We start from the raw sequence: 16,597 nt of genomic DNA, 5'->3' as shown, positions 1-16,597 counted from the left end.
ACTCAAGGAGGCTTAAGCAGACCAACACTGTTCAGATGCTGCATGGAGAATCTGCGTGGATCCCAGATACCTGTGGAGAAATCATTTTACTCCAAAAAAGCAGCAGGGGAAAAACCTGGGAGTTACAATGTTTAAGTCTAATTTTAAAAGAAGAGCAGAATCCTGGACAGTGTCCACCAGACAGCAGTGAAACCCCCACAGTTTCTTCAGATGACACAGCATAAGTCAGCTAGTTCATGTGAAAGACCAGGGGAGACACAGGAGATGGAACAGAGAAGCTTAGGCATCTTGCTGCGTTTTTGGTCCCAGTCACTTATTTTGGAAGAGAGAAGTTTGGCATATTTTCTGATTGGGTCCTTAGAACATATTATTATTTATTATGGTAGCACTAAGGGTACGTACTGCAAAGAAAAACTCTTGGCACCAAATCTCTGAGTCCATGTCAGTTGACCCAGGCTCTGAGGCTATGACTGCACTGCAATTAAAAACCCGTGGCTGGTTTGTGCCAGCTGACCTGGGCCCCTGGGGCTCGGGCTGTGGGGCTGTTTAATTGCCATGTAGACATTCAGGCTCGGGCTGGAGTACGGGTTCTAGAACCCTGCGAGGTTGGAGGGTCCCAGAGCTGGGGCTGCAGCCCAAGCTGGAAGATTTACACCGCAATTAAACAGCCCTGGCTGCAGCTCAGGTCCCGCGAGCTCGAATCAAGCACAGGGCAGCCACGGGTGTCTAACTGCAGTTTAGACATACCTTGAAACTCAGCACTGCAGGTTTTTCTTTGCAGTGTAAACATACACTTTGAGGCCTCAATCAATGAACAGGGCCTCATTCAGACAAGTACTGTATATGCACATAATAAAAAAGACAATGAAAGATTTTCAAAAGTGCCTAATCCCCTTTTTCAAAAGCAATTTAGAAGTCTAGGTCTAAGAGAAAGCCAGTGGGGCTTAGCTGCTAAGTCACCTCGGCATTTTCAAGAATTTTAGCTAGTCTCGGTCCCCAAAAGCTTATAGTCTATATGAAATGATGCCTTGTGCATATGCCTGGGATTTTCTTTTGCAAAGCAGTGGAGTATAGTATAGGCACAGTATATCTATTACACACAAACTGTTAAAATAACACTATTAAGGTTACAAAGTCAAGCACTCAAAAGTTAAGTTGCCTGTTGTAGCCTGTAGAGTAATGTTTGCTTATGCTAATTGAAAATGTGCTGAACTGCAAGTAGGGAGTAGGCCTTTAGGCCTAAAGTTTAAGCTCTGTATTAGCTAAAGCTAAGTTTGTTAGCATGAATGAATGAGGTATTAATAGAAGTGAAGCAAAGCATCATCTGGGGTCACATGTTAAAGATGTTTGGGTTTTCACTGGTGTTAGCAGGTATTGTAGGGGAACTTTTGGATGTTTTGGAATATTGGAAAATCACAGAATTTGTATTGATGCAAATGATAATTAGAATGATGTTTGACATTAATAGCCATTAAAAGATATTTGGGTTTTGGGGTCCAGAAGATTAAATATGGTAGCAGAAAAACAGATATGGAAAAAGGTAAATTTAAGTAATTAAGGGTATTATTATAAGTGATTATAAAAAGGGTAGTATGCCAATTTTAGGTTAGCGTGTCACTCACCATCAAGGTACCATTAGAGAAAGGATTATATACCCATTCTTCTCATCCAGGCACTGATCACCCCTGAATACACCATTTCATCTGGGAATGTGAGTATAAATGCAGTGTGTGGCATAATGCCTGTTTGTTTTTAACTAATATTTTATGTTTTATTTTAAATAGTCTTTAATTCTATCATGCATGTCATTTACAGTCCTCCCATGAATTACATGATCTGTAAGTGCTCTGGAGGCTCAACCCTTAAAGAATTCAATTTGTCTATTCCTTATACTTCAACTATTAATTGGTAACACACAAATGAAGGTTACACTGTGCAGCCTTAATTCAGTCCCCCAAAACCTTGCGCTTGTCCATTATTGTACAATATTTTCATACAGGTCCCAAGCAGGAATACACACAATGCCTAGAGATGAAACATACTATATGGTGATTCTTTTAGAACTCAAATGCAATTTATAAACAACACTTTTGTCTTAAAGGGGGTTTTTGGTGGTTGTTTTTTTTTTTTAAACTCACCAGTCTTTTATCATAATGTTTTAGGAGCCGTTAGTCTGCCAGAGTGATTGCATTGGTCATTCAAAGATATTCTTCCTTCAGAAAATTTTACTGATCAGCCCACAAATGCATATTATAGAATTCAGTTTGTATAGGACTGGGACATAGGAACAGCAACATGGAATCAGGCTAATGGTCCGGATACACAGAATCATAGAATATGAGGGTTGGAAGGGACCTCACGAGGTCATCTAGTCCAACCCCCTGCTCAAAGCAGGATCAATCCCCAATTTTTGCCCCAGATCCCTAAATGGCCCCCTCAAGGATTGAGCTCACAACCCTGGGTTTAGTAGGCCAATGCTTAAACCACTGAGCTATCCCTCCCCTGCTACACTGGTCTCCTGTCAATGACAGTTGCTAGTATCAGATACTCCAGAGGAAACTATAAAATCCCGATCATCATCATTTACAATAACACACCCTAGGGTGAAGTTTCTTCCTAACCCCAGGCAGCTAGTGGTTGGTATTGTCCTGAAGTATAAAGGTTGATATCTTATATACTGTGTATTTTTATTCTATTTAGTAAGCATAGGTTATGTTCTTATTCTCCATATAATTGTCTCTATTTCAGTAAAGCACTATTAGTGCTAATAATGTAAATGTGAAGATAAAGTTTAGTTTCTGTTAACATAATCATGTTTCTAGCTAGCAGTTATATTCGTTAGTGGGAGATTGCCCTAAAATAATTACCAATCTCCTAAGTGCTCCTTTCACTCTCCCCCCTACATTCTGCCAGTCTACAAACTCTGTCCTGACTGCTGTCCTGTAGATCTGTGTGCAGATGTGCTTACCTATGGGATGAAAGAGTTAATGTAAAAGTAGATCACAGATTAGGCTGGGACTGTCTGTGTTTCGGGGTCAGAGAACTACCCCCAATGGCTAGACAGCTGCCAAAGGGAAAGACTTGGAAAACTTATTGACACTGCAGTGTTGTTCTCTAGGGCAACTCTGGGAGAAGATTGTATGTCAGTTTAACTGACAGACTGTGTTATAATTGACAAACCCAAAATATATTTTAGTTTGCATAAGAAAGTCCATGAACTGAAAGTACGTAATCTGTTTCTACTGGGCTCCTAACAATTGCATCCAACCCCATGTACAAATGTGCAAAAACTACTAGATCATCGACCACAACAAAAATTTCAAGACAATGTTCTCCTCTCCCCTCCCTGTCATATTTGTATACATTTTCCAATCAACTTTAGACCGGGGTGAAAAATGGGGCTGGGGAGAGAGAATTTCTAGGAAACCGAGTGGATTTATATTTGATATAAAATTTTCTGACCAGCTGTACCAACATAATTCAGCATCTTGGTCCTGATTGGGACCTTGGGGCTCTATTCCAATACAAATAATTAAAAAAAAAACCAACCCATCACCAAGAGACACCTCTGAAAAGGTTCTTTTCACTTATACCTCTTGTGTATAATGTCGGTAGTAAGTGTTTCCTAGTGGTTAGACAAGGGGCCTGGGTTTCAGGACACTTGTTACTGAGTCACATTATGACCATGAGCATTGCACATGATCATTTTGGGCCTCATTTTCCCACTCTCTAAACTGTGGGTATAAAAATACTCTCCTCTCTGACGGGTTTGTGAAGCTTAATTAATGTTGGCAGTACAAAAGTTGTTGCTTTCTAATACCTGTTTAGTGACCTAGGTGACATAAGTTGCTGGCCTCAGTCCAGTTCTCAGTGTACAAGTATCCGCATTGCCACCACATTTGCTTTCCCACTGGCAACCATAGCAGAGAGGCTAAGGGCCAACCAGCTCATCAATGCTGATCTGTTCACCTGCTCCTAAGCCTACTACCCTGAAAAATGTCCTACCATTGCTAACGACCGGAGTGGCAACATCCGAAGCATTAATGAAGACAAGGGATTGGTGACCACTATAGGTACGTGTCATGTGTGGACTTGCTTGAGAGCAAGATGCCATGGTTAAAATGCAAGGAGCCAGAGACCTGTCTACACTAGCATGTTCAGTGTGGCTCTGTACGAGTGGGAAAGCTTTCTGAAGAAAGTTGACATAATTCTTTTCCTTTTCAGTCAGGGTTGAGGCACGTCGCTTGGGCTGCATAAGGGCTTCCTTTAACCACTGTACCCAGCTTGCTTCCGTCATAGCCCCAGTCCTTTAGGGCTGGATTTCCAAGAATTCAGTGCTCATCAGCTCCCATTTAGACATCTAAGTGAAGCTGCTTGATTTTCCAAAACACTCAGCCTCCCTCACCCCCATCTATTAGCTCCCACTGACAACAAAGGCTAAGCATGTCTGAGAACTTGGCTTCTTCACTGAGATGCCGAAACGGAAGCTGGTGTTCTTTTGGAAATTTGGCCCCCATTGCCAGTGCTGAGTGCTTAAAAAAAGACTCTGGCTCCTCATGTCCAGCAATGAGATGCCTTATGTTTGCCTGGCCTTTGCAACTGGTACCCTGGGCTTCCTTTGTGCACCACAGCCTCTCTCTGGTCTGTTGGCCAACTCTTTCACTGGATGTTGTGACAGCTGCAGAGCTCGCTGATGTGGGGATTAGTTGGTGGCTATGCACATGACTTTTCAATTGCTGTTCTCTATTGACCTGCCCCTGATTGGGGGGAATTTAGTGCATAAAAATAACACCCTGCACAAACTCTGCAGAAGGAGCTGAGGCCCAAGTGCCGTACAAACAGAGAAAAGAAGGTAATATGAGCCCACATACTGTACATTTTACAGTAAGATCTACACTGGATCCAAAGCAGCCCACGCGATCGTGTTCAGTTACAACAAGTTCCAGCACTGCGTAGATGCAGTGGCCATTAGCCCGGCAACTAACAAATACAGTTTTCTGACTAATGTTATTGGCAAAAGCAGATAGAATAAATACAAAGATGCAGAGTGCCAGGAGTTGCCTAATATTGGACATAGAAGAATAGATTTTCCTCCCTCTTGCACGTTCCTGTGAATTTCATTGACTTCAGTGGAATTACTAATTTACACCAAAGGTAAGGGAGTGCAGAACAGGGCCCTATGTAGCGGTAAACAGCTCTAAAGCAAGTGACCCGTGGGCTCTTAGATGGTTTATGCACATCTCAGGGCATCTGACAGCTTTATGAATGAGCTGTGCATCAACACATGTGTGGAGTTGCAGGATCAGGGCCTTGGTGTTTGGATCCTATGGATCAATTTAAGTGATTGTGTGTGTGGGCAGAGAGGAAGTAGCTTAATTCAAGGTGGTCCAAAAGTTTTTTATCCCATGAAGTTTTCACCTGAAAACGTTGAATGAAAACCAAACTTTTTGGTCACAATATTTTGATGAAAAAGCTAATTTTTATGTGAAACCCAGACTTTTTTTGCAAAATATTTTATGTTGTCAAAACCCCAAATTTATGCTGAAAAACAATTTTGATGGGAAAAATTACTTGTGTGTTAGAATAACTCCTAAATAATTTAATTTTTTTATTTACACATTTCCAAATCTCTGCTAGAATTGTGTGTTATTTTAAAATATATGCATTATAAACATAGAGAAACACACTTTGTATCTGAGGGATTTGTTTAAGGAAGGTCCAGTGATTCAGATGCTGGGACTCTGGATATTCAGCTTCAGTTCTCTGCTTTGCCACAGATTCCTGTGTGACCTTGGTCAAGTAATTTAATCTCTGTGCCTCGGTTCCATATCTGTAAAATGGGGACAAATAGCATTGGAGTGCTGTGAGTTTAAGACTGGGAGATGCTTAGATGCTATGGTAATGGAGTCCATACAAGCACCATAGATAGATATCAATCTTTAATCCAGATATTGATCATTTCAGAGTTCAGAATTATTTAGAACCAGGTTTTTGGTTCAGATCCATTAGAAAGTGAGAGGCCATTTTCAAAATCCACTCTGTTCTTTGAACACCCCTCTTCCCCACGAAAAATAAATATGTAAAGTATTCACAGCTATGGTTTTGGTTCGTTTCTACCCTTAATATAAAATTTGCAAGATCTGGCTGATCTGTTCTGATAGATACAAATGTACTAACATCAAAGGAAGGTGCCTGCATTTAATCATTTAAATAGGCCTGTTTCTGCCCCCACCCCGTATATCTGAAATGAGATTAGCCATCCATTTACAATAAAGCTATAAACAAGTGCCTTTGGTTTACGGAGTTAATAAGCTGGGTTTTTTTCCCCCCACCTTAAAAAAACACACAAAATGTGTTAGGCAAAAAATGATTTAATCAAAGATGTTTCAAACTACGTCCTGTGTGGAACGGAACATCTTTTTTCATGAAATTCTTTCAAACAGACAAAAAACTAGTGTGCCATGTTTCTTCCATTAAGCTTTCAACTTCATTTTGCTTCACTTGCTAAAATATATCTGACTTGAGTTTTCATTGCTATGTAAAGAATAAAGAGATCTACTAATCATGCATCACAGTGGAAAGTCAACTACTTTGCTTTGACACAAAATAGGTAACTTCTCCATAGCAGCATGCATGCTCTGTGCACCCTCTCATGATTTTCACACTGTAACTACAGTTATTACCGGTAGATTTGTCAGCGGGGTTGCTGTCACCATGTGATTATGTGCTAGAATAATTTTTTTTCTGGTTTTGTTAATGAACCACAACAGGAAATATCCAGTTTTTAACAATGGGATCTTGGCAGCAGTGTGCCACATCCTTAGAGAGAGAGAAAGAACACTCCATTGTTGGTACAACACGAGTAACTGAATTGTCTCAGCTTTCATTTTCTGGGGGAAAAATTACTTTGATCCACCTTTTTCTTCGCCTGTGTCCCTCCCAGCCTTTCCTAGAATCTAATGTTATTGGTGCTATTTTAAAATGGCTATTACTGAAACCATGATTTCTGAGACCAAAACCTTGTCTTACGCAGTTTTCCCGCAATGTTGTTGTTCCTTATATAGAATAATAAAAAAAGATGCTGCAGATAATTCCCTGGAGTTGCTGTTACAAATGACCTTTAATATAGTGATGATTTTAGGTATTAATTTGCACAATAAATATTACAGTTGTGGATAGAAATATGAAGATGTTATGAAAAGTAACAGTATGTTAGTAAAGTTATTATGAAAGCCATCTATCACTAAAGTCGTAATGACCTTACTGACATAGTAAGTGTAATAATGCTGGCCAACATTTTCAAAAATAGAAGCCCCTTAAGTTAGGCCACTAATTCTGAAGTCAATACGACTTGCATTCCTAAGTCATTGAGATGCTTGTGAAAAATCTTGCCCTTAAGCACCTAAATATTTTTGGAAACATTGGCTTATGTTATTAAAATAGATTTCAACAGGAATAGTGCCCAGATGGTGACTTTAAGATTGGCCCAGGATGAACGGAAGTCCATAACATTTATTTTTGCATGTGTAATAGTTTTCATATTAGTAAAAGATGTGGATAAATTGGAGAAAGTCCAGAGAAGAGCAACAAAAATGATTAAAGGTCTAGGAAACATGACCTATTAGAGAAGATTAAAAAATTGTGTTTGTTTAGTCTGGAGAAGAGAAGACTGAGAGGGGTATAACAGCTTTCAAGTACATAAAAGATTGTTACAAGGAGGAGGGAGAAAAATTGTTCTCGTTAACCTCTGAGGATAGGACAAGAAGCAATGGGTTTAAATTGCAGCAAGGGCGGTTTAGGTTGGACATTAGGAAAAAATTCCTAACTGTCAGGGTAGTTAAGCACTGGAATAAATTGCCTAGGGAGGTTGTGGAATCTCCATCATTGGAGATTTTTAAGAACAGGTTAGACAAACAGCTGTCAGGAATGGTCTAGATAATATGTAGTCCTGCCACGAGTTCAGGGGACTGGATAGATGACCTCTCGAGGTCCCTTCCAGACCTATGATTCTATGAAAATGCATCACATTAGCAGTTTACACCTGTATAGTTCCATTGGTGTGGCTACATTGGTGCAAATTTCCCTAATGTAAATAGGACTGAAGAGAATGAAACCTGAGTAGTGGAAATGGGAAAAGGTTTTTCAGTCAGATTGTTTAAAACTCTTTGTTTTTTATACCTATTAAACGCCATAAAAACACTTGGAAGGAAAACCCTCTTTCTGTTAAAGATTCAGGCATTCCCCCCACCTCTGCAAAGAAGCAGTTATCTGGTTCTCACAGAAGCCATCAAAAACAGGGAAGATGAGAGTCACTATTACTAAGATAAAAACAAAAAGTTAAAATCTCTTTTGGGTACAGGCCCTTTTCATACATTATAAAACAGTAAAAAAGGGCATACACCCATGTTCTTTTCCTTTGCCGGTTATTTTTAAGTGGTTGCCATAGTTCTAGTTACTTGCAGTGCCTTTCAGAATATCATTAATAGAATTTCAAGATGGAAGTAGAATTTGTACAGCCATATTTCATGCTCATGGATGAGATATTTTAACAAAGCTCAATAGCTTTTACATCAGTCATTGTATGTGCTGCTGGAAACATGATACGCTGATTTGATTCCATGTAAACAAATGTGTTTATGAGAAGAGTGGGGAAGACTGTTTAGTCAAGTGCATAGAGCACAGGACTGGGAGTCAGAACCTATGGTTCTATTCCTAATTCTATGACCTTGGCTAAGTAATATAGGCCAACATATTCAATGTCCAGACATTTTATGTCCCCAACTTGAGATGCCTCTCTGTGGCAATAAACACTTTATAAAATGGATATTCTTATGCTTAATAAACAGAGTTCCTCTCAGGTATGTTTGGATGCTTAATGAATTATTACTTGTAATGTATTTTGAGACCCTCTAAAATCCAAATGCAAAGAACCTATTTGCTTTTTATTTTATAACACATCTTGAACCCGTCTTCTATTGCTATAGGTCATATCTTGCCAACAAATCGTAACACTCCAAGTCCCATTGACCCTGAGACAATCCAAGTTCCCGTGGGTTATGAACCTGACCCCGCAGATCTTGCTCTCTCCAGCATTCCTGGCCAGGAGATGTTCGACCCTCGTAAATGCAAGTTCTCTGAGGAAGAGCTCAAACCACAGCCGATGATTAAGAAAGCCCGTAAAGTCTTCATTCCGGAAGATCTGAAGGTAAATTGGAACTGGTGACCAGGCGGTTAGGGAGCAAAACATAGAAGCTATTTTCTCAAGATTTGGAGTCTAAATCTATTCTCATACACTGATGTAAATCAGGAATGACTCCTCTGAAGCCAGTGGAAATATGCAAATGAAAAAATTGGTGTGAGATTGGGATCCTATCAAGTCTGAGGGGAAGGATGTCTTTATGGTTATGGCCCCAGGCTGAAATTTAGGAGATCAGGATACCTTTCCCCAGATCTGCCAGAAACTTCCTATGTGGCCTTGGACAAATCACTTTCACTCTCCGAGCCTCATTTTCCCATGTATAAAATGAGCTAATGATATTTCCTTTCTCCCTCCCTCTGTCTGTCTTGTCTACTTAGATTGTAAACTCTTTGAGGCACAAACCATTGCTTACTATAAGTCCGTACAGTGTCTAGTCCAGTGAGGTCCCTGATCTCAATTGGGATCTCCTTTATTCTTTATTCCCATAAGGGGGAATTGATCCCAGGACAGAGGCACAACATATTCCCCACTAATGCCTTAAGCGGGGCATAAAGCTACCTGCCCCTGGATGAAATTCACCCAAAATGAATCAATACTGAGCAGCTGGGGCTGATAAATGATGAGTGAAGCTCTCTCTGCTGTGCACCAGTCTTGAGGCTACCTTAATTCTGTCTATGCCAGTCAAAGGACAAACAAATGTAGGTGAAAGGAGCTAAACTAAGTCTAGTAAAATGTAGTACAATGATTCTAAATCAAATAGTTCAGGCCCATAATTTGACCTCCTTGAAGTTGTCTGTAATGTGCCTAAGGACACTGTTGCTGCTATATAGATTTTTATATATACATACACACACACACACATTTAAATAAATAGTTTGAAATATATAATACTCTTCATGGGCTTGAGGTTTTTTATTTAGAATTGGCTATTTTGGTAGGACCTACACTAACATAATATTTATGTACTTATTGTCTGGTGTGATGATGACACAAGCACACAGACTAGACATGATAATTTCATTTCTTTTTTGTGAAGGTTGCTATAAGTCAGAGGCCAAAATCAGCAGGGAAAGAAGTGTTTTCAAGTGTTTAAGACTATCACAGAGCAAATTAAAAACTAACTTTAAAAAGGACTTGACAACAGCCCTCTTAAAAACAGAAAACAGTCTCGTGTGTGTGTGATTGGAATGGTGCAATGCAACCTGATTGAGTATCTGTGGTGAGAATAATCACATTAACTAACCGTATTGTCAGTGTTTCAAAAGTGTGAATTTTAAATGTAGTTCTATGTAGGGAAAGATAACACTGGAAAAAAAACATACACTACCACCTTCCTCCCATCTCTGAGCCACAAACACATTACCAGAAAGAAGGGACCCCAGTAGCATAATGAGGTGACATGCTTTACTGAAGACCTGGGCACATTGTCTTTTAAATAATGGAAAACGCTATTTGTATAATGCAGCTTCTGTGAGAACATAGCGCCGTGCAGTATTGCATGGCATTGAGCTGCTGCTGTTTCCCACAAGACAGATCCTTAGCCAATTGACATTAATGGGAATCTTTCCAATGACTGCAGTGGGCTTTGGATCATGTAGAGAGAGAACTGGTGTGTGTTTACAATAGGCTGATGGCAGCGGAGAACAAGTCTGTCAACATTTGCTATTTTTATCCCTCAGGAAAGTGTTATCAGGAGCAGGCGTTATCATAGTTAAAGGGTAAATAAATAAATAAATCACGTCAAGTGGTAACCAAATGATTTGTTGCTGTCTTTCTCCATATTATCCCCAGCCTTCCTTTGTACATATGTACTGATAGCATATGATTACTCTGCCAGATTCTGCTTGTGGTGACACCCTTAAAGCTCCATGAGATCACTCATGTTTGGGCTGAGATAAAAGGTGCTCAAAATCAGAAGGGTTACCAGGTGTAAGGAAAGTGGGAATTTGACCCAGAGTGTCAATTATTGTGTTCTCTCCATAGAATCGTTATATGCCAGGTTATATTTACAGTATATGGAGGAAGAAAGGAAAATTGTCAGCCAAGATGCTCTTGGAGTATTTCATATCGACAACTGAAAACATAGTATCCTTCATGCATGGAGGCTTTGTGTTTTCAGTGTGTGATTGAATGGGAAATCAGGGTCCTGGTTCCCGTCTAAGATAATCACATTTGGTTGCTCTTGGCCGTTAACTGCGTGCTTGACCCAAGCACTCTCTGTCCTGGTGTGAGGATTGGCTGTCGGGAAGGGAAGGGTAAACAGATTTGTCCAATCAACTGTCTCTGGATTGCATGTGATTCTGAAATGCAAGTCTGGCCTCTCTCAGGCTGGATTAAGGGATTTGCCATTGCCGTTTGTTAAAATAAAGATGCATGAGGTCTAGATGGCACAATAATAAATTGCTTAACGCTGATTTTTTGTGGAGAGGAATGAGATGGGAAATTGTAAACCAAGATTTAGGGTCATGGCTTTTTGCTTTTTTTTTAAGGGGCTTTTTGGAGGTCCCATCTAAGAACAAGTGAACGGCGATTTTGATACACTGGGCCCAACTCATCCTTGCCCTGCACTGGGTATAGTCACTTGCACCAGTGCAAATTGAATGTAATGGGGGTAAGAAAATGTTACCAAACCAAAACGGGAAGTGTTTTCCTCTTGCTTTGCTCTATTGTAAATGTGACGCAAGGCAGAACAGCAGTACAGTGGGCCTAGTGTGCTGACTGATGGCTGAGGGCAGTTGCAGTGTTTAAAATATTTGCCTTCTCTATTTCCAACCATGGGCATTTGGGAGAAAATATTTCATAAGGGGTACCTGAAAAGTTCAATGCAGCCTAAGGACAGAATTCTCCTCTCCGTGTAAATCTCAGGACTGATACACTATTCTGCTCCCAATTTGTGTGCAATGGGGAATCCACCCTTGGAAGGGAGGCTGAACATGGGAGCTGAGATGGGCTGTATGAATCTGAGAGGAGAATTTTGAACTAAACTGTTCTTGCCAGGAGGTATTCTGAGGGGGGCTTAATTAGCGTACAGGCCTTGTGCTGCAAATGGATGAAGTTCACTTTTTGGAACGTGCACCACCCTGTCAGCATGTGGCCAGTCACCCAGAGATGTGCTTCCAATTTGGGAAGATCAAAGTAACACTGAAACTACTGAATGCTTATTTCACTGAAGTCTGTTTAATTCTTAAGTGAGGGGCAAAATCAGGTACAATGAATGAGTCATTTGTCTCCTTTGGTGACCAACAAGGCTGAACTCCGGAAGGCAACATGAGTTTTATGACTAATACTTTTCATACGCTAACCTAGGAAACATACTGGGGCACTTTGGGACAAACCTCGGCGGGCATGCCACATAGGCACTTGACTGAAAGCGTATGTGCAGCTGTGAGGCAAAAGCAGTCCACCCCTATTTCCCCCCCCGTCTCAAACCCAGCACAGTGGCTTCTCCAAGGACATCCGTTCCAGGGGACTATTATTATTACTTGAATTTTAATAGTGCCTTAGAAGCCAGTGATGGATAATCAGGTCTCATTGTGCTCGGCACTGTATATACAGAGTAAAAGATAGTCACTGCCCTATAGAGCTTACAGTCTGAATAGACAAGGCAGACAAAAGGTAGGGGAAGGAGATGCACCATACCATCAGAGCGAACAATGTGATGGCAAACCGCATTTGAGTGCCAAGGTTCCAGGACTACTTTTTTTTTTTTAAAGGAGGGGGTAATAAGCTAAACAAAAGGCAAAGGAAGGAAGAAGTGGCAAGGTTGGGGAGGGAAGGGTGGAGAGCAAGTGAAGTCAGGCTGAGTAGAAGTGACTGTGGCTCAGGCAGCCAATCATCACAGGGGAGAGCATGCTCAGCCATGATGGGGCATTCCAGGCCAGGGCATGTGCTTCACACATTTATATATGCTTTAGGACCTGATCTTCCTCCATTGAAGTCAATGGAGATTTGGTCTTTGCATTCATTGGATCAGGTTTTGTTCCTTAGGGGTCTGTTTCAGCTCCAGTGGAATCCCCAGTTACTTCAGTGGAAGTGAGTTGGGGCCCTTAATCCCTTGATTTGACAATGACTCCTATACACCATCCCCATTTCAGATTGTTTGTGCTCCTCACTGGGGTAATCAGGATGAGTGGTATTCTGCTGCCAGCGAGGCTCCAGCTGCTTGTTAATTATTCTTTGGAGGTCATCAGAACCAAGATACCATGAGGGTTAGCTTAGTGCAGACACTTAGCTAAATAGTCAGGCATGTATGCCCATTTGAGAGACTATTACACATAGATTTAGTATTTGCCCCAAGAATTACTGATATTGCAATTGTTCAGTGGGATGTGCAAATGAAAGCAGCAATGGCCAGTGAAATATCAAAGTTAAAGTCACTTTGGAGCTGAGAGACTGCAGTGTGGTTAACAGTGAAACCTTGTGCCTTAAGGAGTTCTTAGTTTACTGAAATCTAATATATTGTCTCTTTCTTTATGTACTTAATGAGCAGGATGACAAATACTGGGCAAGACGTAGAAAGAACAATATGGCTGCCAAGCGATCGAGAGACGCCCGGAGGCTGAAGGAAAACCAGATTGCCATCCGCGCCTCTTTCCTGGAGAAAGAGAACTCAGCCCTCCGCCAAGAGGTGGCTGACTTACGGAAAGAGCTGGGCAAATGCAAGAACGTGCTGGCGAAGTATGAAGCTCGGCACGGGCCTCTGTAAATGGCTATTTCCCCCCCCCCCTTCTTTTTTGTTGTGGGTTGGCATTTTAATAGCTGGACAATGTGTTTCCTTTTTGATAGTACCACACCCAAACCAACCTGTCTGTCATCCGCACTTTACCAGAAGCAGAAACAAAACTGACTTACATTATTTTTCATTTGTGTATGCGTGTGTGTGCACATTTCAGCACTTCCCTTTTTAATGAAACCCTCTTCAAACGGTGACACATTTTTACCTGGACTATTAAGAACTGCCATAGTAAGCTTTTACATTTTTTTGGTCAATGCTGCTTCTGATTAGGATTTTTATGTTGTTCTAAACAGTTTCATCCTCACAATTTACTTGCAAAGATCCCAGTAAAAATAAACCATAACAATAAAAAAGGTAGATCTCAGTTTTCAAGAGTAACAAGCTATTGTTTAATTTTGTCTAATCTGAAAAGTTAACGTGCTAATGAAGTGCACAAACAATAATTCAGTACCACACTACAGAAATATTAATTTATAGATTGCTTTTGTTGTATTTTAAGTTTTGGTGATCGCTGTCTTCAGATTTAAAGTGCTGTTAGACTGAGTTAGCTCTGTTTGGTATAGATCCCAATATGACTTACCTATATCTACTAAGTTTCCTTTTATTTCCACAAACGCCAGATAAACAGGAGTACTATTAATAGAATACAGAGTGTGTATTTTGCACTGTCTGTACCTAAATCAATAATCCTATTGTACACTAGCACATGCTGCCTGGGTGTTCCTAGTGGACGTAGGATGACTTCCCTACCTAATAATGTCTTATAAATAAAAGACCTATTGATATAAGCATGCTGAAAGCATCCCTGGAACAGAATGTGTGTATGAAAGAGAGAGGACAATTAGTTGATATAAGAACAAAATTAAAAAGTATCAGATTTGATGTTGAAATTAGAGGAGTTTTTGTTTTAGTTTTCATTTAATTTTGCATTGCTCGGCGTCCCATTTTGTGATTTAACTAACTATTCATTTTTCCACTTTTTGTAATATATTTTCTGAGGATTATATCTTGCTGTTTTAAAATAATTTTTATTCAGTTAGAAGTCACTGTTTTGCAAACCCCACTTTTCCTAGTGATGTTATTTTGAGCATGTCTTGAACTGATCTGAACTTTATTCTGTTTTCTCTCTATCTGCTTTTGAACATATGTTCTGTTACAAAGTGGACTTCTGAAAACAAATGTAAGAAACACTGGTGAATTTCAGAAGGCAATGGTGTTGTCATATACTGTGGTTAATCCAATCAATTTATATGTTTACTATAGACCAAAAGAATAGATATTATAAAATGTATAAAGTTTATAGAGAATAATTATAGTATGGGGTGTTTTGTACAGTATTTTTCAAATACAAATACTGACAGTGTATTTTGAAAGACATATTATATATAGCAAAGAAAAAGAAAAAGTTATGCCATGTTTAAAATATATAGCAAAGATATATATTCACCAATATTGTACAGAGAGGAAGTGCTTTAGGTTTTTTGAGATCTTTAATATTTTAAACCTACCACTGACACATCAGCATGTGATGTGCATTAAATTAAAATTTTCTGAAGGTAATGTGGCTTGACAGGGTGCTTCATATTACTAAAATATTAAGAGGCTTTATAATTTTCCATCCAAAACATATAAAGAATCTGTTTGACACAGACAAAGCACAATATGAAGTTTAGTCAAATATGTATTAGACAATGCAATATTTTGTAAAGGCAGAAAAATAATGTAGACTACAAAAAAAATCTCACGCTCATTTCAAATCTGCTGCTGCTAGAATTTGTTTCCATCTGAAATTCTTAATAAATAGCCTTGGTCATTTATACACGTATATGTATTGCATACATTTATTTACATGTGAGTAAAATACGGTGCTACATATCTGGCTCTCACAGTTTTCTAGGGTTTTGTCACTTTTTTTTTTAAATAAAAAGGGTATTCATTCCAGTAAATCATATTTTTGCTTAAGGAAGTTGTTACAAAGGACTAAACATTTTATTCTACATTAAACACATCTTTTCATCAATGAGATTTTTCCATTTTTTTCCCCCAAAATCCACAGGGTCCCTTAATACTCGGTAGTTTCCTGTGGATAGTTAATTCTGTGGATTGCATGTCTGTGAGCTTCAGGAAGGGTCAGAGCATAGAAAGTCAATTATTGTCCAGTCTAAACCAGATGGGCTGTGTGGAATATGTATTTGGCCTGAAAGTGTTGGATACAAGTTAATATAGCCACTGACCAGAAAACAAACTGATTTTTTTTTAAAAAAAAAGTTCTTTGGTAGTGGCAGGGTTCCAGAAGATGCCAGTAACGTGGACACACAGCAGCAAAGTGGCAAATTTGCAACACTGTTGGAATGCCATCTTTTGTGACATACTGCAACTGAAGTTTGAAAGAGCAGAAATGGTGGTGCTGAAATCAGCTAGGAATTATTGGTAGTTTGCATTGTTGTCACAATTGTTCATCCAAACATACACAGGCAGCTGAGAACATTTATAAATGAGCACTTCTGTCCTTTTTTTAGTGGGGCAAAGGGGTGGGTAGACACATTTGTTTTTGTAGGTTGGCTGTCACAGACTTATTTATTGGGGGTGAGTTGGGGAGGAGGAACAAGGTAGGCTTTCCACCATGTGCCAGCAGAGGTTTCTCGCAGCTACCTCATCCACCA

At 39.7% G+C, this 16,597-nt stretch overlaps 1 protein-coding gene across 3 annotated transcripts in view; it reads left to right on the top strand.

Moving 5' to 3' along the window:
- The window catches only part of HLF (HLF transcription factor, PAR bZIP family member), a 43,017-nt gene extending 26,831 nt beyond the window's left edge, over positions 1–16,186 (top strand). The window contains exons 3-5 of one of the 3 annotated variants that reach the window (XM_043497338.1): positions 8,985–9,205; positions 13,294–13,407; positions 13,689–13,823. In XM_043497338.1, the coding sequence (XP_043353273.1) occupies positions 8,985–9,205; positions 13,294–13,368 (296 nt within the window). In that variant the 3' untranslated portion in view covers positions 13,369–13,407; positions 13,689–13,823. Of the gene's footprint in view, positions 1–8,984; positions 9,206–13,293; positions 13,408–13,685 lie in introns of all 3 variants that reach the window. The other 2 variants (XM_038372038.2, XM_038372039.2) reach the window with 2 other exon arrangements.
- Positions 16,187–16,597: the final 411 nt, after the last annotated feature.

Source organism: Dermochelys coriacea, chromosome 14 (assembly GCF_009764565.3).
Source record: "Dermochelys coriacea isolate rDerCor1 chromosome 14, rDerCor1.pri.v4, whole genome shotgun sequence".
Lineage (NCBI taxonomy): Eukaryota > Metazoa > Chordata > Testudines > Dermochelyidae > Dermochelys > Dermochelys coriacea.
Note: the sequence above shows the minus strand (reverse complement) of the source record. Positions and strands in the feature narration are given on the sequence as shown.